We start from the raw sequence: 22,313 nt of genomic DNA, 5'->3' as shown, positions 1-22,313 counted from the left end.
AACATTTTAAAGATGAAAAGCTGAGAAACAAAGAGCAACCCAAAGAATGTCACTTGTCTAATTTTAGAATGTGGTTACTCAGACTACTGAGCACTCTTGGCTTTTAGTAATTCAGTGGTTTAGTATTTATACTAATATGTTGTTTTCACTTTTAAACTATAGCTTATATTTTCCTTTGACCACTATGTTACATTTGAAAACAATTTAAAATGTTTTAATTTTCAACATAATTGAGGGACTAAAAGCAGCACTAGAACATCTAGAAAAGTTTAGATAATAAGGTCAACATATAACCAGCTTTAAAGAATATGGCAGCGTCTTAAAAATAAAACCAGTTGTTCCTGTCTAGTATGTTTAGAATGCAGATGTCTCCAAAGTCAGTCAACTTAAGTCATGACAGTTCATGTTTAAAGTAAGCAGGAAAAAAACCTGGAACTCCTTATTAATTAAAATGTTAAAAACACTATTATTACAGCTCTATTGATTCTTTTTCACAAGCTGAATTCTAGTGAGTAGATTTAGAGGAAATATTTTATGTCAAACATTCATAAAGTTAGAAACTGGATGGCTAAAAAGCATGACGCAACAACGTAAGGCACTATGAACAAATACTTATTCAAGACAGATGTTGCCATAATTTGCAAGATACTCACAAGCATTCAGTATGGAGTTCTAGATAGATAGAAGCTACTTGTTATTCAGAGAAGCAGGTGGTGCAAAAAAAAAAAAAAAGCACAGGTATTTTCTTTCTAAACACTCTGGTGTTGAGGAAAACAAATGAAAAATAAAATAACAGTCTAAGTACACATGAGCAAAGCAACAGTCTCTAAGTTATAACAGGAGGAGAGAAAAATTGAGTCTAACCTTTTAAATAGGAGACTGGGGCTTAAGGTGAAATTTATTTGCTGGCTTTTAAATCAGATGCATTATTTCTACATTATACCTGTTATGTCTTGACCCCACTTCACCACATTAGAGAGTAACAGGTATATCCAAGATTCTTAGGCCAATAAAGCTACTTTTGGAGGCAGCATAGCTCACCAAATGAAGGAGAATGTTAGAAAAACATCCAGCGACAATAGTTTCAACTATCTCAACCACCCAGTGATAAGTACTGGTGCATGCTAGTACAAGGAGAATTAAAAATATTCTAAACTCTAAACAAGCATTAAAATGGTTCGTAAATTTCAAATCTCATAAAAGATAGTTACTTTAAAAAAAAAAAAAAGAGTAAAAGCATTTCGAAGAGAGGCCCTTGGAAGAAAGACTAGCTTCCGAGGAACACAGGTCAAATACGGGTGGCGGCGGTAATCATCTAATCATCCCTCTACCAGGTGATGCTTCTAACAGCTTCAGTACCATCCCTAAGAGACAGTTTTAGACATCCTTAGAAGTGATTTAGGGACAAGCAAATGTGTTTTGTGATACAAGAACCACGGAGATGACGCTGAAATTTCTAACTTCAAAAAGATGCACTCGTGAGAGAAAACAGGCAAGAAATTCCCATATTGTAATTCTTTAGCTTCCTGCAGAAAAACATCTTCAGGCATGTAAGCCAGCACACTTGACACTGACCCAGCAAAGTTTTCGGCTAGCCCTCACTATCTCTCAACCCCCTCTTCCTCCACTTCCCTGCTGTTCTTTCCTGGCACACAAAATATAGGCCAATGAGCAGTGGGTGGGTGAGGAGGATGTGAGAGAAAATTTGAGAAGTAAAAAAAGGAGCAACTTAACCAGGACATGAATGAGACTGAAGGGTCTAATAAGGGTAGGCAGACAACAATTAGAACTACTGAAACATAGGCTTTCCTGGGCAGTAGTGAGCTCTCAGTGCTTTTAGGGGTGTAAGCAGGGATCAGACTACCTACCACTTGTCAGAGAGGCTGCAGAGGGGACGGCTGCTTTGGATGACCTCTAATGTCTCTTCCGACTCTGAAATGTTAGGATTCTTATTTCACAAAGGAGAACGCAATGGTCACAGAAGCCCACCGACTTGAAACCCTTTTAAATATGCAGCCTTGGAGGCTGCTTCCCAAACACCACTCCCACCTCTCCCGCACGTGCCCACCCCGCCCCCTTTCAATATTTCCACCTCCACGTGCAAACCGCCTCGCGGCACTGGCCCCAAGGCAGATAGACACCTTCCCCTGCAAAGCACCAAAACTATGCTCCCCCTCCCCGCCAAGAAGAGAGGACTACTCCACTCTCCCACCCTGGGTGGCTAAAAAAGGAAAAGTCTCGGATCCAGCCTTTCCCCCCTAGCCAAAGCAGGGGGCGGGGGCAGGACGCAGAGAAAAACTTTCTTCTCGAATTTTTCTTCCAAAGGGTAGAGGAGATGGAGAGAACCCCAACGAGTCCAGGGCTGACGGGGTGGGGGGAGGGGAACCCCTGAATCGTTTAACGGCTGGAAGGGGGAGGGGGGCTCCGGAGATTGAGGGGGCGTGGGATGGAGAAGCAGGCCAGGGAGCGGGGTCAGGGAGCTGCGGGGTTCCTGGGGTCGGGCAGCTGCAGGCGTCCCCCCCAACCTGGCACACAAAGCGGCTGCCGCGCTCAGCTCTCACCAGATCCTTTGTGTTTTCCATCAGGGCCTCATGGGTAGGGGTTGTCCGTGCTCCCCGAGCCCGCGGCGCCCCCTCCCCGGGCTGGGGGCAGGTGCCTCTCCCCGGGACTGCGGCGACTACAGGGGACCCCCGGCTGGGCCCAGACCGGTGGCGGCTGCAGCAGCCCCCGGATTTCCCCCCTTTAACTCGGGTGGCCCCAGGATATCAACAACATTAGCATAGCCCTCCCTCCCCAGCGCGCCTGCGCCGTGACCCGCGCCCCGATTGGCCCACTTCCCTACATACCCTCCTCTCTCGCTTCCAGCGTGGGACCCTCTGCAGGCTCCGTACTCCACGGACCGTACCAAGACGAAGGGTGGAAAGCGTATTGGGGCTTGTGTCAAGTGAAGTGGTTAAAGTCAAGAGGAAAAGCAGAAGTTCCATTCAGCCGTCCCAGTGTATACTCGGGCTTTCTTGCGCTCCTTTCAATATGTTGCAGCTGCAAAATTGTGTTGGAAAAATTTTCCACTCCAGTCACGCCGCTTCCCCCTACACCCGGAAGATTGGCCCTGCCGGAGGAACTCCCACACGGGGCGGAGCTGGGTAGGGGAGTGGGAGTTACGTAGAGAGAGGGAGTGCTGGTCACGTGGCAAGTGGCTGCGCAGGCTCCTTCCGGCCCCCGGGGCTTCGGCGGCGGCGGGCAGCGAGGCGCCTGGGCGCATGCGCAGCGAGATTCCACGTGAGCGCCTGCGTTTTTCCTCAAACCTAACGATGCCGCCGGAACGGAGGAGACGAATGAAACTGGACCGGAGAACCGGAGCGAAGCCGAAGCGGAAGCCCGGAATGAGGCCGGACTGGAAAGCCGGAGCGGGGCCAGGCGGGCCTCCCCAAAAGCCTGCCCCTTCATCCCAGCGGAAACCGTCGGCCCGGCCGAGCGCGGCGGCCGCTGCGAATGCAGTCGCGGCGGCGGAGGAGGAGAGACGGCTCCGGCAGCGGAACCGCCTGACGCTGGAGGAGGACAAACCGGCCGTGGAGCGGTGCTTGGAGGAGATGGTCTTCGGCGACGTCGAGAACGACGAGGACGCATTGCTGCGGCGTCTGCGGGGCCCGAGGGTGAGGGAGGCCGCGGCGCGCGGGCTGGGCGCACTCGGGCGGGGCGCGCGGTGGGCGGTGAAGCTCCGGGGGGCGGAGCCTGGGCGACCTGCGGCGGCGGGGAGCGCTCAGGTGGGAGGGAGCCCGAGAACGCGGGCGCGGAGGGTCGCAGCTGCGGGTCCCTCGCCTCCCTGCTCCAGACTGAAAGTGCCTGGAGGGCGGGGACCGCGTTTTTCTCCGCCCCCGGAGGCGCCGCTGCTTGGGTTATCTGCTTTGCGAACTGTGGTCGTGAGCATCTTTCGCTGCTGCTCGACTCCGCTATTTTCTTCCCAAACTGAGGGTGGTCTTTGATCACCTGCCTCAATTCCTTGTGATTCAGGAATTCGATTTCGTTGATGGAATCAATTCGTGGGCACGGGCCTGGGCATCTGCGTTGTAACTATCTCCCCATGTGACTATGAGACCCACCATGTTTTGAGAATGATCGTGTATTTCGTTCATTTAGCAAATATTGGTGAACCTGTTATCAGATACCTGCGTGATTGATCATACTTTTTGCACACATTTTGCTATCCCTTTAAATTCTATACCAGGCTTTTCTTGAGAGAGTCCCAGACATTGTTCTAGGCACTGGAGGAGACACAGCAATGGACAAAAGTGACAAAAATCCCTGCCTCTTGGCGCTTGTGTGCTAGTGGCAGAGACAGGATAGATGAGATAAACGAGTAAACTTCAGGTTTGTTGGTGACAAGTGCTGAAGAGAAAAAAGGACATTCGGGAAAGGGAGATGAGCGTGTGTAGAGGCCTGTGAAATTTTAGATAAAGGGGGCAGAGGAAAGCTCACCGAGAATTACCCGGGCCATGTTTATTACACAAATGCTGACCTAGCTAATGTCAGCTGCTTACCAGAGCCGCCTTCGGGTGCTTGTGGGAGAAGTGGCAGCAATCTGTTTGGGAAGTACAGAACTATTACTGGAAACATGCTGAACTGTGTGACAGTTTTGTCGTCTGGAAAAGGAACAGTGTACGGAGGTGGGAGCTGTTGGGTTTGAAGGCTATTAGACTGGTAGTAGAGCAAGTAGAAACCACTTGGACATTTCTATCATTGGTTTTGGGAAGCTCAAACTCACTTCAAGGGGTATTCTGTGGTCTAGGTTTAGATTTTTTTTTTTTAAGACTCGCCCTGTCGCCCAGGCTGGAGTGCAGTGGCGCCATCTCGGCTCACTGCAACCTCCGCCTCCCGGGTTCAAGCGATTCTCTTGCCTCAGCCTCTGGAGTAGCTGGCATTACAGGCGTGTGCCACCACGCCTGGCTAGTTTTTTTTTGTATCTTTAGTAGAAACGGGGTTTCACCATCTTGGCCAGGCTGGTCTCAAACTCCTGACCTCGTTATCCGCCCGCCGCGGCCTCCCAAAGTGCTGGGACTACAAGTGTGAGCCACCGCGCCCGGCCTAGGTTTAGATTTGATAGTATAAACTTCATGGTATAAATTTATAACTTCAGAATTTAGATTTGATGGTATATTTATTTTTTACTTATTTAGAGATACGGTCTAACTCTGTCACCCAGACTGGAGTGTAGCGGCACCTATTAGTCTTCCAGCTCCCTTTTGCTAATAGTAACTGGTTGCTCTTCTTTTTGGTCACAGATAAATTACACCTGCACAATTCTCCGAGCACTTTAAGTTCAGAAGTCAGCTTCATCCTCCTAGGCTCAAGTGATCCTCCTGCCTCCACCTCCCAAGTAGCTAGCTGGGGCCACAGGTGCACACCACACACCCAGCTAAATTTAAAAATTTTCTGTAGAGACGAGGTCTCCCTGTGTTGCCCAGGCTGGACTCGAACTCCTGGGCCCAAGCAGTCCTCCCACCTTGACCTCCCAAAGTGTTGGGATGACAGGCATGAGGCACTGTGCTCTCTGCTGGTATAAAGTTTCTTAAGGAGGTAGGGGGTCAAAAACAGATTAGGAAAATGGAGATATCTTTGACTCTAGTTTGCCTCCGGTCCTGTAATTTCTGTAGTTCTGACATTTCTCCCCTTTTTTTCATCTGCAGACTCATCTTTTGTTCTTGTCTTACTTGTTGTTTTCCTTTCTGTGTGTTAAGTGTTGACTTTTTCTCCTTGACTGTTACGTTTTGCCTCACCTGTCCAGTCGGTGGTGCCATTCTCTGATTTCTCCATTTTCTGCCTCTGACTCCAGCATTTGCAATGGTAGCATTCCATCCCATTATTTCATCAGAGAGTGGTAGAAGAAACATTCTATGAGCCATTGGGCTATAAGGCCTATGTGTCTGCAGTCATGGGATAGGAAAATCTCAGTGCTTGAGGGTGTTTTGTCTGCTGTAGGTTCAAGGACATGAAGACTCGGGTGGCTCAGAAGTGGAGAATGAAGCAAAAGGTAATTTTCCACCTCAAAAGAAGCCAGTTTGGGTGGATGAAGAAGATGAAGATGAGGAAATGTAAGTTGCCTAACTTTTCTTGTGAATCCCTCTGGACGCTTAAAAAAGTTATTTTGCAGATTTTAAAATCATTCTTTTTACCAATTTGTGATTATGTGAAGATTTGAAAAATATTTGAAAGTATAGAAGAGATCTTTCATGGTTCCTAATCCCACCACCGAGGGAGAACTGCTGTTAGCATGTTGTCACACTTCTGTCTCAGTCTCCTCTTTTCTGTATACAGTAGCTAAGAGAATACAGTGTTTGAAGTCAGATGTCGATTTGCCTCCTCATTTGGCCAGTTTCTAATTGACCATGGGCAGTTTGGAACTTACATTTTTTCCTTTGTGAAATGGGCACAATGATAGTAACTACACCAGAATTTTGTTGGGATTAAACGAAATAGTGCATGTAGAACTTTTAGCACAGTGCCTGAAACTGAGTAAAGGCTAAAAAGAAGGTAACTCACACCATAGGAACTGTCATAGATGAGAGAGTACTGTATGCTTGATTTAACATTTTGACTTTTTCTACATAAAGTTACTTTGTAAACATTTCTCCCTACTTAAAAAAAATAGACATTTTAAAATGGCTATGTTGTAGTCAATTATGTGAATTAACCATAATTTACGTGGCTATTGTTGGGTGGATTTTCTTTTTCCCTTTTTTTTTTTAATTATTTTTTTTGAAACAGAATCTTGCTGTTTCACCTAGGCTGGAGTGCAGTGGTGCGATCTTGGCTCACTGCAACCTCTGCCTCCCGGGTTCAAGCTATTCTGCCTCAGCCTCCCGAGTAGCTGTGACTACAGGCGTGTACCACCACACCTGGCTAATTTTTGTATTTTTAGTAGAGACGGAGTTAGACGGAGTTTGGCTATGTTGGCCAGGCTGGTCTTGAACTCCTGACCTCAAGTAGACACCCGTCTCTGCCTCCCAAAGTGCTGAGATTACAGGCGTGAACTGCTGTGCCCAGCCTTGTTTTTCCCTTTAATGCGGATTATCTCAGCATTAATGTTTATCACCTCTTTATGAATAAACCTTTCTTTATTTTCTAATTTATCGCCTTAAGAAAGATTCTTTGAGGTAGAATTACTTGATCAGAGAGCACAGTTATTTTTAAGGCTCTTGATAAGTACTGCCAGACTGCATGCTATGAGGCTCTACCGGTTTGCCTTCCCATTGAAAGGTGTCAGTTTCAGTCCATTCTTAGACACAATTTTTTTTTTTATTTGTTTTTTTTTCAGACTCTGTCAGTTTGGTGGTGGGTAATATCTCTACCTAGTTTGTTTTGAGAAAACGTTTTTGTGTTTAGTCATTGTCTTTTTTTTTTGAGACTCTCATCCTTTCATCCAGACTGGAGTTCAGTGGCGCGATCTTGGCTCACTGCAACCTCCGCCTCCCAGGTTCAAGCGATTCTCCTGCTTCAGCCTCCCAAGTAGCTGGGACTACAGGCACATGTCACCATGCCCAGCTAATTTTTGTATTTTTAGTAGAGACGGGGTTTTGCCATGTTGGCCAGGCTGGTCTTGAACTGTTGGCCTCAAGTGACCTGCTTGCCTCAGCCTCCTAAAATGCTGGGGTTACAGACATGAGCAACCACACCTGGCCTCGTTTCTTATAAGTATTCTTTATTATGTCCTTGTCTATTGAAGACTTTTTAAATAATCTTGGTATATTAGTTCCTGACATATTGAGAATTTCAAACCTTTTTATGTTAGATTTATTGTAGCTTTTCCCCCAGCTTTCTGTGCATTGAAGTTTTAAATTTTTATATAGTCAAATCTGTGAATCTTTTCCTTCATTATTTTTACTGCTGTTTTTAATAGTAAGTAGTTCTTTAACAGAGAGAGACAAATGTTTACCTATATTTTTACTTCATAGTATTTTAAGGTTTGCTCTTTTTTTTTTTTTTTTTTGAGGTGGAGTTTCGCTCTTCTTGCCTGGGCTAGAGTGTAGTGGTGCCATCTTGGCTCACTGCAGCCTCTGCTTCCCAGGTTCAGGCGATTTACCTGCCTCAGCCTCCTGAGTAGATGGGATTACAGGCTCCTGCCACCACGCTGGACTAATTTTGTGTTTTTAGTAGAGGCGGGGTTCCACCATGTTGGCCAGGCTGGTCTCGAGCTCCCGACCTTCAGTGATCTGCCCGTGTCTGCCTCCCAAAGTGCTGGGATTGCAGGCATGAGCCACTGTGCCCGGCTTTTTTTTTTTTTTTTTTTTTTGAGACAGTCTCACTCTTTTGCCCAGGCTGGAGTGCAGTGGCACGATCTGGGCTCATTTCAACCTCTGCCTCCCGGGTTCAAGTGGTTCTTTTGCCTCAGCCTCCTGAGTAGCTGGGATTACTAGGTGTGTGCCACCACGCCCAGCTAATTTCTGTATTTTTCGTAGAGATAGCGTTTCACCACGTTGGCCAAGATGGTCTCGATCTCTTGACCTCGTGATCCACCTGCCTCAGCCTCCCAAAGTGCTGGGATTACAGGCGTGAGCCACCACACCGGGCCTAAGGTTTGCTCTTTATGTATTTAACTCTTTGATTTACCTGGGATTTATTTTGGAGAATTTCATAAACTGTGTAGATAAGTCATGATGAATTTTCTCAAATAGTAGCTTTCCAAAGTGTAAACCAGATGATCTGAAATACTGGCGACTACTTTTTTGTTTTAGGAAGAACAGAAAAGATGCATTTGAAATGTTCACATCTTAAAAATCTTGACCTATATTGTTCCATTAAACATTTTTCTCCAAGTGCTAAAAGCAGCAGCTATTTATATTAACTCTTTAAAAGTTATTTAAAATATGCTGTTCTGTTTTTGTAGGGTTGACATGATGAATAATCGGTTTCGGAAAGATATGATGAAAAATGCTAGTGAAAGTAAACTTTCGAAAGACAACCTTAAAAAGAGACTTAAAGAAGAGTAAGTGTCTTTTTTCATATGGTTTACCAAGAGGTGTATATAACCAATGCCCAGTCATTAACCGTAACCACTTCTTGTGTAGTTTTCCATTTTGAAACAGTAAGAGGCTTGCTATTGTGGGCAGTGACTAAATTTCTGTAGTTTTAGGGGAGAGGGGACAAAACACAAAACACAAAGAAAATTTGGAAAAAAATTATCTTACCACTCAAATATAATCAGTGATAATATTGCTTACTTGTTTATTTGCATATGGTAAACCATAATTTTATAATATGAACATTTTCGAAAATTTAAATGGCTGCCACCTGGGTTCAATGGTTTTTAACATTTTGTCGTGTTTGCTTTATGTATTTGGGGGATGTGTGTGCTTTCCCAGTGTATTTAAGAGTATGGTACAGATAATACGACACTTAACTCATAAATTTGTCAATGTGCATCTCTTAAGATTAAGGATATTTTCCTTCATATTCACAATACCATTGTCATACCTAAGAAAATTAACAGTTTATGGCTAGTCCATGTTAGTTTCTCCAATTGTTGTAAGGTGCATACATTTTATTTGGATTTTATGTTCTTTAAATTTATTTATTTATTTTTTTGAGATAGGATCTCACTCTGTCACCCAGGCTGAAATGGAGTGGTGCTGTCATGGCTCATTGCAACCTCTATCTCCTGGGCTCCCCATAGCTGGGACTACAGGCATGTACCACCTTAATTTTTAAAATATTTTTGTAGGAACGGGGTTTCACTATGTTGCTCAGGCTGGTCTTGAGCTCCTGGGCTCAAGAAATCCTCCCACCTCAGCCTCCCGAGTAGCTGGCACTACAGGTGTGTGCCACCAAGCCCAGCTAATTTTTGTATTTTTTTGTAGAGATGAGGTTTTTCGCCATGTCGCCCAGGCTGGTCTTGAACTGGGCTCAAGCGATCTGCCCTTCTTGGCCTCCCAAAGTGCTGGGAATACAGATGTGAGCCACTGTGTTCAGCCATTACCTATCTTTTAAGTGTTCAGACCTGTTGTCTTGTAGAATATCCTACATTCTGAAATTTTAAGACTTCTTTTTTTTATTGAGGTGAAGTTCACATAACAGTGTTAGCCATTTTAAAGTGTAAATTTGGTGGCATTTAGTATATTTAGAATGTTGTGCCACCACCTCTTCAATCCAGTTCTAAAACTTTTTTTTTGGTTTTTTTTTTGGTTCTTAAACATTTTTATCACCTCAAAAGAAAACTCTCCATTAATTAGTCACTTCGCATTTCCTCTTCCCTCAATCTGATTATTTTTTCTTTGTGTTGTTTAACTTGTTCTGTCATCTGTATTTCCTGTTAAGTTGGGCTTAAAGTCTTGGTTAGAATTCAATTATGTATTTTGGTGAGGAGTATCTTAAGATGATGTGTACCAGACACTGCCCCTCAAAGTCCAGTTGTATCAGTCTCTTTCAAGTCATCTTTTTCTCAGCTTTGTGTCAGGGTCTTATAAATGCCTTTAGGGGAAAATTCATGGTGGTGATGGGGTTCATCTTGCTTATTTCCCTTCTCTGAGGGATCACAGTCCTATGCTGTCATCCAGTTTCCGAAAAAAGTTGTTTCATATATTTTGTCCAGGTTTCTAGTTGTTTATGGTTAGTGGGCTTAGTTTGGTGAGCTAGTCTGTACTTCTGCATCAGAAAATTAAAACAACTCTTTGCCCTCTTCCAGGTACCAGTTCTTAAGAACACAGCTATCGTGCTTCTGTTAAAGCTTACTTTTTCCAGAGTGAAGTGATTCTGTTTTATTCAGATGATATATAATGAAGTTTTGTATATTTCTAACAATCTGGTCAGTTTCTTTTAGACATGTTCTAGTGTGTAGTCTATGTACTGTGGCATAAACCACAAAGAGACTTCTTTACATAGTCCTGATATCCGGGATGTGTTGATAGGAGCAAATAAGACAACCATGTAACTAGATGGAAATAATTAACAAAAAATACGTATCCAGGACTAGTTGAAGTGGGCAGAGGTTCATGGAGGTTTCCAGTATAGGCAGGTTGGGACTGTTCTGTGTGAGTAAAGATAATAACTTCTGTTCTTAAAGATAGTTACTTCTTTGGAAGAGAGTCCATACATATTCCCAAGGGTGATTCAGTCTGTATGCTTTAAATGTATCAAGCTTTATGGACATGTAGTGGTTGCCATAAATTTATTTTTCAAATATTTTTGCTTAGATTCCAACATGCCATGGGAGGAGTACCTGCCTGGGCAGAGACTACTAAGCGGAAAACATCTTCAGATGGTGAGCGTTGATATTTCTGTAAATTAGTATGTAAGTCCCTGTTCCTGTTTGTTATTATTTGAGCTTTATTATGAGGCTCATTAAAACCTGGCATTTCTTGCCTGGCTCGGTAGCTCACGCCTGTAATCCCAGTGCTTTGGGAGCCCGAGGCGGATGGATCGCTTGAGTCCAGGAGTTTAAGACCAGACCGGGTGACATGGCGAAACCCCATCTCTACAAAAAATACAAAAATTAGCCAGGCCTGGTGGTGTGTTCCTGTAGTCCCGGCTACTCGGGAGGCTGAGGTGGGAGGATTGCTTGAGCCAGGGAAGACTAAGGTGCAGTAACCTGTGATAAGTGCCACTGTACTCCAGCCTGGGTGATAGAGTGAGACTCTGTCTCAAAAAAAAAAAATAAAATCTGTTTTTTGACTGTAGGTTTTAAATTTAACTTGTACCATGGCTATTTTCTGCTTTTTCGATCTTTTGAGTTTAGCTATTATAAATATGGATGGCTTAGCTAAAATCTGGTTTGTGTGCTTGGAGTTACACATTTTAGACTTGGAATTAACCTTTGAAATCCTGAGAGTCCGGAGTATATCCTCTCACATCATGTAGGAGCTCCTTCCTTAGCATCCTTGATGTCCGTAGAGCTTCAGTTTGATGATGACCACCACCTCTGTCCCCTTTTCTCCCTACCCTGTTAGTCCTCATGGTACGTAAATGCAGGGAGTCCATACAAAGAGCCAGTGTTTTATGTAATTCTATTAGAAAAGACAATCTGTTATTAAGTAGAAATTGACCGTCTTTGTTTCTAGCCATTTGCTTTTAGAGGTTGAAGGAATCTTAGTGATGTGACCTGACTTTATCCACTGCAGTAATCTTTTCTACATTATCCTCTGCTTAAATATATCAAATAATGGTGTGTGGGTGTGGGTGTGAGTGTGTGTGGGTGTGGGTGTGTGTGTGTGGGGGTGTGGGTGTGTGTGTGGGTGGGTGTGTGGGTGGGTGTGTGTGTGGGTGTGTGTGTGTCAGAATCTCACTCTGTCACCCAGGGCTGGAGTGCAGTGGGGCAATCTCAGCTCACTACAACCTCTGCCTCCTGGGTTCCAGTGATTGTTTTGTCTCAGCCACCTGAGTAGCTGGGGATACAGGTATGCGCTATTACACCTGGCTAATTTTTGTATTTTTAGTAGAATTGGGGTTTCACCGTGTTGGCCAGGCTGGTCTTGAACTCTTGGCCTTCCAAAGTGTTGGGATTACAGGCATGAGCCACTGTGCCTGGCCTAAATAATGTACTTTTTACTAAACTGTTTCTTCCCCTTCTTCCCTTTTCTTTAAGAACTGTTAGACAGTTTTTCCTGTTTTGAAATGTATGTCCCAACAACTCTCTACTCCTACGGTTTGAAACATACAGATTATCTTCTTTTTCTCTTATTTGGGAAGCCTCTTTCCATGTTTGTTTTTTAGTATGTTAAACATCCCTCATTATTTTGACCATTTTTTTGGTGGCGTACTTCTAGACCCTAGATCACCAGTTTGCCCTCCTGGATGAAACATAATTTTATTATCCATTTCAGAATGCTGTGTTTATAGAACCCCACAACATTTTAGATTCCTGTAATTTTAGATACGGTTATGCTAGCTGTTGAAACAAAATCCCACAGATCCCAGTGGCATAATCCAATTGAAGTTGGTTTTTTCAGCACATAAAATTGGGGTGGTAGGAAGGTGATGGTTTACTTTAGGGACCCAAGTTTATAGAGGTTCTGTCATCTTCAGGTTGGTTTTTCCAAAGTTGCCTAAGATGTTGACATCCACTTGGCTTATAGGAGGCGAAAGAGGGGATTTTTATTGGCCTTTCCTGGAAATGGTACAGGATACTTTTGCCTACATTTTGCTGGCTGGAACTCAGTCATAAGGCCACACTAGCTGAGAGGATCCTAGGAAGTGTAGTTTGGCTTTGTGCACAGGAGAAAAAGGAGGTGGATTAAGTCAGCAGTCAGTCAGTCTGCTACGGTATGGGATATGCTTGTCTAATACATTTATTTTGTACATGAGAGAGGTTCAAAGAGAGTGACTTGTTGAAGGTATACTTATTGTTGACAGAATGGTGACTAGCACTCAGCCTCATGATTATCTCCAGTGTGTTATTTTTATCTGTAAATATTTACTGAGTTTCTTTATAAGAAAATTCTCCCTTTTGAACATAACCACACCTCCAGAAATCAACAGCAATTCATTAATATTATGAATTGTTTTATTGTGTTGCTCTTTGTTTATCCCCTCCCCCTATCATTTTAGCTTGCTTTGTATTTTGCTTAGACTTCATGGTACTTTTGAACTGGCTTGATGTCTTCTGTAAGTTTTGGGAATTCTCACCTGTCTTCAAGTATTGTTTCTGTTCCAGTCTTCCTTTCTGGATTATTAGTAATATGTATATTAAATGTCTTCGACCTATTCTGTGTGGTTTGGTTTTTTGTTTTTTGTGTTTTTTTTTTTTTTTTTTTTTTTGTGACAGGGTCTCACTCTGTCGCCCAGTCTGGAGTGCAGTAACGTGATCTTGACTCACTGTAGTCTCGACCTCCTGGGTTCAAGCAATCCTCCCACCTCAGCCTCTGGAGTAGCTAGGACTACAGGCATGTGCCACCATGCCCAGCTAATGAAAAAAAAATTGTTTTTTGTAGTGACAGGATCTTACTATGTTGCCCACGTTGGTATTCATTGTTTTTTATTCTTTTTCTTTCTGTACTTCAGTGTGGGTATATTTTTCTGATTCGTTTTCTAGACCACAAATTTTCTCTACAGCTAATTTTGATATACTGTTAAAAACATCTATTGGAGGCTTAATTTAATTTTATTTATTATTATTTTTTGAGGCAGTCTTGCTCTGTCACGTAGGCTGGAGTGCAGTGGCGCTACCTCGGCTCACCGCAACCTCTGCCTCCCGAGTTCAAGTGATTCTCCTGTCTCAGCCACCCAAGTAGCTGGGATTACAGGTGTGCACTACCACGCCCGGCTAATTTTTGTATTTTTAGTAGACACGGGGTTTCACCATTTTGATCAGGCTGGTCTCGAACTCCTGACCTCAAGTGATCCACTCACCTCGGCCTCCCAAAGTACTGGAATTACAAGTATGAGCCACCATGCCTGGCCTGTTGGGGGCTTGATTTTAATTACGTATTTTTCAGCTCTAGAATTTCTTTTTCAAATATTCTAGATTTCTGGCTCAATTTTGAATCTTGTCTTTCATTCTTAAATACATTAAACATAGTTTTTTGTCGTCATTGTTTGTTTTTTTTTGAGACAGAGTCTTATTTTGTCACCCAGGCTGGAGCGCAGTGGTGCAATCTCAGCTCACTGCAACCTTTGCCTCCTGGGTTCAAGTGATTCTCCTGCTTCAGCCTCCTAAGTAGCTGGGATTACAGGCATAAGCCATCATGCCCAGTTAATTTTTGTATTTTTAGTAGAGACGGGGTTTCTCCATGTTGGTCAGGTTGATCTCTGACTCCTGACCTCAGGTGATCCACTCACCTTGGCTTCCCAAAGTGCTGGGATTACAGATGTGAGCCACCGCGCCTGGCCTAAACATAGTATTTTTAAGGTTTGTGTCTGATAATTCCATTGTTTAGATCCCTGTGGGGATTGTCTGTTTTTGCTTGTGGTTTTTAGTCAAGTTATCTTGTCAGTATTTGCCTGGTTATATTTCATTGAGTGGTGGACATTGCATATGAAAAATAATGTAAATTAATTAGATCTAGGATGATGGTTTATATGTTTACTTCTAGGTAGGTAGCTTGGCAGAGGACACTAGCAATCCCAGAACGTTTTATTTTAGTGAGGAGTTGTGAAGCAGAATTTCAGTTTTTGGAAGATTTTCTTATAATTCTTTGATTTCGTCTTTAATCCTAGTGGTTGCCCTTCGTGGCCCCAGTCTAAAACCTGGTGGCTTACCAGACCCTGTCAAGAAGCTTAGAGCTAGTTTTTACCTTCTTAGCTCCGCAAGTGTTTTAAGTTTGCTCAGCTTCTTAGCTGTCTCCACTGGAATCATCAGTCATCTCCAGGGGAAAAGCAGCCCATTAGCTCTTTTTGAAGTTTGATACATAGATTGCTGACATTGATCATTCAGCTAAAAGTTCTGGTTTTTATTCATGTGAGTTGTTAAACTCGATCAGTAGCCAACCTGTTGCCAATTTTGCCATAATTATGAGTTGCTCTTTTTAAATGAAATGCTGGCTTTAAACTTTTATTTCACTTCATCTTGTTTTAGTAACCATCTGTGTATGTGTTAGTCTTTTATTCTAGAGTTAAACTTTGATTTTAACTATGGATGTTAGCTTTGTGTTGTCTTTTTCTTCTCCTTTAAATGTGTTTTTTTTTTTTTTTTCTTGTTTTGCTTTTGCCAGTTGCAGCTTTAAAAAAAGCAATTGAGGTAGGGAGGCTGGAAAGGGAGTTGATGTTGAAAATATATTCATAGAAGTTTGGGGTAGGTAAAGGGGCAGCTCATTGATTCTAAAGATCAGCCTTCTGGGTTTGTTTGACTTAGATGAAAGTGAAGAGGATGAAGATGATTTGTTGCAAAGGACTGGGAATTTCATATCCACATCAACTTCTCTTCCAAGAGGAATCTTGAAGGTGAGAGTCAGTGAAGTTTGGGGGACTCTATCCAACTACTTACCTCTGCAGTTTAATTTGCTTCCCAGTAACAGATGTATGGATTCCTTTTATCTGTGGGGTTAAATATGTTTGCTGTCATTTTGCCCTGGTAAATACTTATGTTATTGTTGTTTTTTTTTCCTTTTGCAAAAATGTTCTAGAGGTATTATGTTCCTATTGCTTGAGCTCAGGAGTTTGAAGCTACAGTGAGCTGTGATGGAACCACTGTACTTTAGCCTGGGTGAAAGCGAGACCCTGTCTCTAAAATAATAAATAAATAAATAAATAAATAAATTTTCCAGTAATTCTAGGAATCCTATTTGGTTTATCTTCATTTTCATTGGCATCAGCCTAGTCCATACTGCTGTCATCTCTTATCTGGCATGTTGCAGTAGCTTTGTGACTGGACTCTTTACTTCCACTTTACCTCTTTTTAAATCATTCTTTGTATGGCAGCCAGAGGGATCTTTTAAAAATAAAACATCAGGTCATGTCACTTTTCATTGCTCTTTGAAAACTTCTGAATTCCTTATCGTATTCTACACTGCCCTTTACAATCTGGCTTTTGCCCGGATCCTTAGCCTCATCTCAGACCTGTTTCCCATGATTTCCCACTTGAGTCACACAAGCCTTTTTCTGTTTCTTGGACATGCTGCTAGGTCCTTTCTTGCCTGTGAACCTTTGCTCTTTCTCTTTTGTTCTGCCTGTCTTGTCTTCAGGCAGTCCTAATGGCTAGCTCATTCTTACCTTTCTGCTCAGATGGCACCTTAGACAAGACTTTCTCTAAAGTGGTCTACACTATTCACTTTCTAACTCATCACTGTGTCTAGCATGTTCATTGTGGTAACCAGCTGCCTACTTAGCACAGTACTTTAGTTAAATATCTATCATACTAACAGACAGTACTTTAGTTAAATATCTGTCATATTAACAGATCTCTCTATGACATAGATATCTTTTGTTTTTGTTTTTGTTTTTTTTGAGACAGAGTTTTGCTCTTTTGCTCAGGCTGGAGTGCAAGGGCGTGATCTTGGCTCACTGCAATCTCCGCTGCCCGAGTTGAAGCGATTCTCCTGCCTCAGCCACCCAAGTAGCTGGGATTACAGGCATGCACCACCATGCCTGGCTAATTTTTTTTGTTGTTTTTTTGGTAGAGACAGGGTTTCTCCATGTTAGTCAGGCTGGTCTCGAACTCCTGACCTCACGTGATCTGCCCGCCTCAGCTCCCAACGTGCTGGGATTACAGGCGTGAGCCACCGCGCCCAGCAACATAGATATCTTTTCTTACTACACCATGGCAGGAGTATTTAAACGGGGCAGGGGAAACTATTATGATAAATTAGATACAGTGATTTTGTCTCTCCCACCTTATGAGGACAATTCATTTAGCCCTTCACAGGGTGAATTCACCTCCATTAAAAAAGTAGTTACCGCATGGCCGGGCGCAGTGGCTCACACCTGTAATCCCAGCACTTTGGGAGGCCGAGGCGGGCAGATCACCTGAGGTTGGGAGTTTGAGACCAGCGTGACCAACATGGAGAAACCTCGTCTCTACTGAAAATACAAAATTAGCTGGATGTGGTGGCACATGTCTGTAATCCCAGCTACTCTGGAGGCTGAGGCAGGAGAGCCCTTGAACCCGGGAGGCAGAGGTTGTGGTGAGTCAAGATCACGCCATTGCACTCCAGCCTGGGCAACAAGAGTGAAACTCAGTCTCAAAAAAAAAAAAAAAAAAAAGAAGTGTAGTTACCATAAAAATTTAACTTCGGTGGCTACAAACAAAACACATACTTTTGTTTTTACTGAATCTTAAAAATTCAAGGGGAAACCTGTAAAAACAAAATAAATAACAAAATAGTCCAGGTGATGAATGAGATTACCATTACTTTAAACTTGGAACCATGTACCCTAAGAGAATAAAGCAACCTGTGCCAATCGAAGAACTGTGGGGACAACTGTGCAGTGCCTCCTGCATTTGTGCCATGAATGCAAAGATGCCAGGTGCCAAAGTAGAAGTTTTAAGTGAAATTTCCTCAGAAGCGAAAGTCTCTTAACACAAATGGATGTATTTTGGGGAAATGATTACATACTAGTGCTCCAAGAATGAGTAATACATTCAGACTTCTAGATATGGAAAGCACTTTAATGATTTAATCTTCTTATTTGAAAGATGGTAAAAATGGATTCTTGTGTGGTAAAGTGACTTGCTAGTTGGTGCCAGAGCTGCGGTTTTTTTGTTTTGTTTTGTTGAGTTGTGTTTGGTTACCATTCCAGTGCATTTTTTTCCTGCATTATAAACTATAATGTCTTTTCTTCATACTCTAAAGAAAATAATGTTAATTCATTTCAATTGATAAAATCCCAGCTTTTATTTCCTATAGATGAAGAACTGCCAGCATGCGAATGCTGAACGTCCTACTGTTGCTCGGATCTCATCTGTGCAGTTCCATCCCGGTGCACAGATTGTGATGGTTGCTGGATTAGATAATGCTGTATCACTATTTCAGGTATGCATCTTTATTATTTATTTCTAATGCATTATTTTTATTTAAGAACCAGACATATGAAACCCCAAATGCAAAAATACTGAAAAAAGATATTCATAGCTAAAACATCATAGCCCGAAGCGTAGATCAGTCTCACAGAAGTGACAGAGTTCATTTGCTTGGAAATACAAAATAGAACATCCAGTCAGCATACTGCCCTTGCTTCTTGCTCCAAAGTCTGTCGTCACTGTTTTCAGTCACAGCTGCTCACCCCTTGCCTGTTCACAGTTTGGGTCGCTCACCATCCCTTGCCCACTCACATTTTTATTGAATGCACCTGTGTGACTTCATTGTACAAGGAGCCATAATAATAGGGGATTTGGAGTAAAATTTTTCTTCCACTGAATATAAAAGTTCAGTAAAATAGTGGTTTAAAATAATAGATTGAGAAGTGAAGAATATATTAATCATGTTAGTGAATATATTATCTCTACAAAAACATGTTCTTTTAATTTTCTGGTGAGTTATTAGAGCAAAGCAATAATATAACCTCATGACTTTACTGGGTCTTCCATGTTTAATCTAACACTGATGTACCCTGATAGTTTCTTGGGTTGCAACAATAAACAACAGACCTGGCCCTTCACTTTAGGATGTCACTCTCTGATGGGGGTATAGATGGTGAACACATGGTCACAAATGTCACCATTCAGTCCTGCAGGTGCTTCACAGTATCTGCTTTTGGATAGGGTATCCCAGTTTTCTTTTAGAGAATAACACTTGGTCCAGTTCATGTAGTTTGGATGGGACTGACTCTATCTCCTTATCTGTGGGTGGACAAACTCAAGAAATTAGTAAGGCAAGGTATGGGGAAGGAGCGTGGAGCTTCCGTGCCTTCTCGGGGCACGCCACCTCCCCAGCACCTCCGTGTGTTCAGCAACCCAGAAGCTCTCTGAATCCCTTCTGTTAAGCTTTTTTATGAAGGCCTCTTGACATAGGCATGGTTGATTTAAATCACTGGCCGTGGCTGCTTAAGTCAGCCTTCAGCCCCTTGGGTGTGTATTTTTAAATGAACACTTGTAGTGAAAAGTATATACTACCAGGATACAGGGTCCATGGAAATAATCAAAAGAACCATTTTGTACTTCTTTATAGGTTGATGGGAAAACAAATCCTAAAATCCAGAGCATCTATTTGGAAAGGTTTCCAATCTTTAAGGCTTGTTTTAGTGCTAATGGGGAAGAAGTTTTAGCCACGAGTACCCACAGCAAGGTTCTTTATGTCTATGACATGCTAGCTGGAAAGTTAATTCCTGTGCATCAAGTGAGAGGTAAGATTTCTGTTGAACGCACACAACCAGTCATTCCCCCCAAGGTGAGTTTATGTAACAGTGTTTACAACACTTTTGTCCACTCCATAGGATTCTTAAAAGTAAGAGTTTCTTTAGGTATAGTGTTTGGAAAATGTCTTTGTGCTTTTGAGATAACACGTTTGAATGAAACCAGTGAACTTTTTTATTGAACACTTATGGAATGATCATAATTTGGAAATATATATTCCCCCTACACCAGACAAGCAATTGCAAATACTTGGCTGTAAAGTTAGCAGTTGATGCAGCAGAAAAAGCATGAGCCATGGAGCTAGAAGACCCGGATTCCATTTCTTTGGACAAACTGTTTCACCTCTCTGATCTTCAGGAAACTTGGATACTCTGTAGTTTTAGTGTTAGTTATAATAAAGTTTTGATTTATATTTAAAGGGAATAAAGCACTGCTTTTGGAAGTGCTTCTGTATTTTAAAGAATGAACTACTTAAAAAATAAAGCTTTTTTAGGAGGTGAAAATTTATCTGCCCTCTACTATACCCATTCTTTTCCTATATTTCCCTACTCCTTTATACCCCAAAATACACCGACACCTTCATGCATCCTTTGGGAACCAAAGCCCTTCTAATGAGGTTGTCTGGCTAATCTCAGGAGGTAGTGTTGGCGTATGGCACGGCTCACTGGTGCTCTCCCTATTAAACTGCACATGCATGTGGCTGGAAAGGACAAGAGTAGCTCTGTACAACCATTTTTCTACTAATGGTTGAAAGTGGATGGGGCCAACTTTAGAAACATTTATGATGTTTATCTTTAGCATTTCCAATCTTTTCTTTCCTGTGTTCCTGACACTTTGATCCTTTCTGAGTAGATCCTTGGTTTACTCTAAGGCAGAGCTTCTCAGAAGTAAATGTGCACATGAATCACCTGGGGATCTCATTAAGCTGCAGATTCTGATTCTGTAGGTCTTAGGTGGGTTGAGTCTGCATTTCTGATTCTCTCAGGTGATGGTGATACTGTGGTCCATGGACCTCACTTGGTTAAAAAGTCTTAAACCATCTTCTCATATTGAAATAGAAAACAATATTTAGTAGTTATTATTTTTGGATGTCATTTCACTAATCAAAAGTAATGGATTCTGGCATCTCCTTGTCTTGCATCCTCTTGAGAGAAAGCACACCATGCATTGGCCAAGATACAGTTAGTGATCTTTACCATGGATCTGCTAGGTGTGCAGGAGTGTGTGTCCAGTCACCAACTGCTTTGGAGACATGGCATTGATCTTTCCTTCCCAGTATTTCTCCTTTTTCTATTTTCACATTTCCACCGCCTGATACTGTACTGTTAGGATTAGGTCTGTAGGTGTTTCCAATTGTAGCTTCACATGGTGTTAGAACAAGCCTCCTGTCCTACCTCATCACGTAATGATATTTTCTTTATGTTTGGAACTACTTCAGTATACTTTAGTCAGTACATACGGTTTATTCAGAAATTGGGATTCAAATTACCCTTAATAGGCATAGTGGAGTGCCTTTCATAGTAAGGAGACTAGTCATCAGCAGAAGTAACCCCAGTGATCGGAAATATAATATATGTCTGAAATAATATTGGGGAGCATGAGTCCAAGCAAGGGAACTAAGATGTAGTCTTTGAGAGACAGGACTAGAGTGGGATGTCCAGTTTGTAGTAGTGGAAAGTAGCCTTAATTTGTATTTTCCTGTAGTGAAACAAGGGTCCTTTTTCTCTAATTAATATTTTAACTTAGTAACTTAAAATTTTAAAAATATAGACATATATTTTTGACTAGGCAATATATTCACATGGTGTTAAGAATCTACTATGTAGAAATGAATGGATAGTGAAAACTCTCTTCTGCTCTGTCTCCCTGTCTTCCTACTTTCCTTCCTTGAAGGTAGCCAGTTGTATGCATTCTGATGCATCCTGTTAGGTAACTTTTTAATGAGTAACTTGGCTCTCTAAGCATTTTGATATCAGGAGGAGTCCCCCTGTATGGTCAATATGAACCTTTCAGTCATGGAAAAAGAGACATGTCCTTTTGTAAGTAAGTTGACTGTATATACCTAGCTCTCATATATGATTTGGTTACATGTGTCACATCCAGAGAAGCTAGTCAGTCCTTAAGTAAACTGACATATTGTGAAAAGTTTTGGGTTTTTTGTTTTTTTTTTTCGACTCACAAAGTTAAAGATGAGATTCCTGTCCATCATGAGCTGCTTAGTAAGTGGCCAGCAGCTAGTTTATATATGTTTTTATGTTTTTGGCTGTCTCTAGTGGCAGTGTATTTCCCTTCTGGTAATGAACTTTGTGACAAAGAAGTATAATTTATCCTTTTAGTTAATTAGAGGTATTACTGCATGTATTTGGAAAATTAGTTGATATGTTTACTGTTTGGAGAGCTGAGTCTCTGGCCTGCAGTTAAAATGGTGAATGCTAACCAGGACAAAGAAGAGAAGTTTGCTAAGTGCTTTGTAGTGACCTTACGTTTGGGTCAAACTCAGTGATGCCTGCGTTTAGACTTACTCAGAGTCTGAGCCAGGGTTTTGTTTAATTTGAGCCACTTATATATTTTAAAAAGTAAGAAACTCATTTGTCATTAGATG

At 42.2% G+C, this 22,313-nt stretch overlaps 2 protein-coding genes across 15 annotated transcripts in view; one reads left to right on the top strand and one right to left on the bottom strand.

The window, feature by feature from the left end:
• Positions 1–2,984, bottom strand: part of MBTD1 (mbt domain containing 1) — an 83,841-nt gene extending 80,857 nt beyond the window's left edge. For 5 of the 14 annotated variants that reach the window (XM_054546535.2, XM_024234985.3, XM_054546536.2 and 2 more), the window contains exon 1: positions 2,847–2,984. In XM_054546535.2, the coding sequence (XP_054402510.1) occupies positions 2,847–2,984 (138 nt within the window). Of the gene's footprint in view, positions 1–1,868; positions 1,933–2,561; positions 2,638–2,846 lie in introns of those variants that run through there. The other 9 variants (XM_054546539.2, XM_054546545.2, XM_054546541.2 and 6 more) reach the window with 4 other exon arrangements.
• A 276-nt stretch (positions 2,985–3,260) lies between these two features.
• Positions 3,261–22,313, top strand: part of UTP18 (UTP18 small subunit processome component) — a 37,245-nt gene continuing 18,192 nt past the window's right edge. The window contains exons 1-7 of the mRNA XM_024234991.3: positions 3,261–3,653; positions 5,977–6,089; positions 8,882–8,980; positions 11,184–11,251; positions 15,776–15,864; positions 18,267–18,392; positions 19,527–19,701. Of these exons, the coding sequence (XP_024090759.2) occupies positions 3,261–3,653; positions 5,977–6,089; positions 8,882–8,980; positions 11,184–11,251; positions 15,776–15,864; positions 18,267–18,392; positions 19,527–19,701 (1,063 nt within the window). The remainder of the gene's footprint in view (positions 3,654–5,976; positions 6,090–8,881; positions 8,981–11,183; positions 11,252–15,775; positions 15,865–18,266; positions 18,393–19,526; positions 19,702–22,313) is intronic.

This window comes from Pongo abelii, chromosome 19, assembly GCF_028885655.2.
Source record: "Pongo abelii isolate AG06213 chromosome 19, NHGRI_mPonAbe1-v2.0_pri, whole genome shotgun sequence".
Lineage (NCBI taxonomy): Eukaryota > Metazoa > Chordata > Mammalia > Primates > Hominidae > Pongo > Pongo abelii.
The sequence above is the reverse complement of the archived record's forward strand: the minus strand, read 5'-3'. Positions and strand labels throughout refer to the sequence as shown.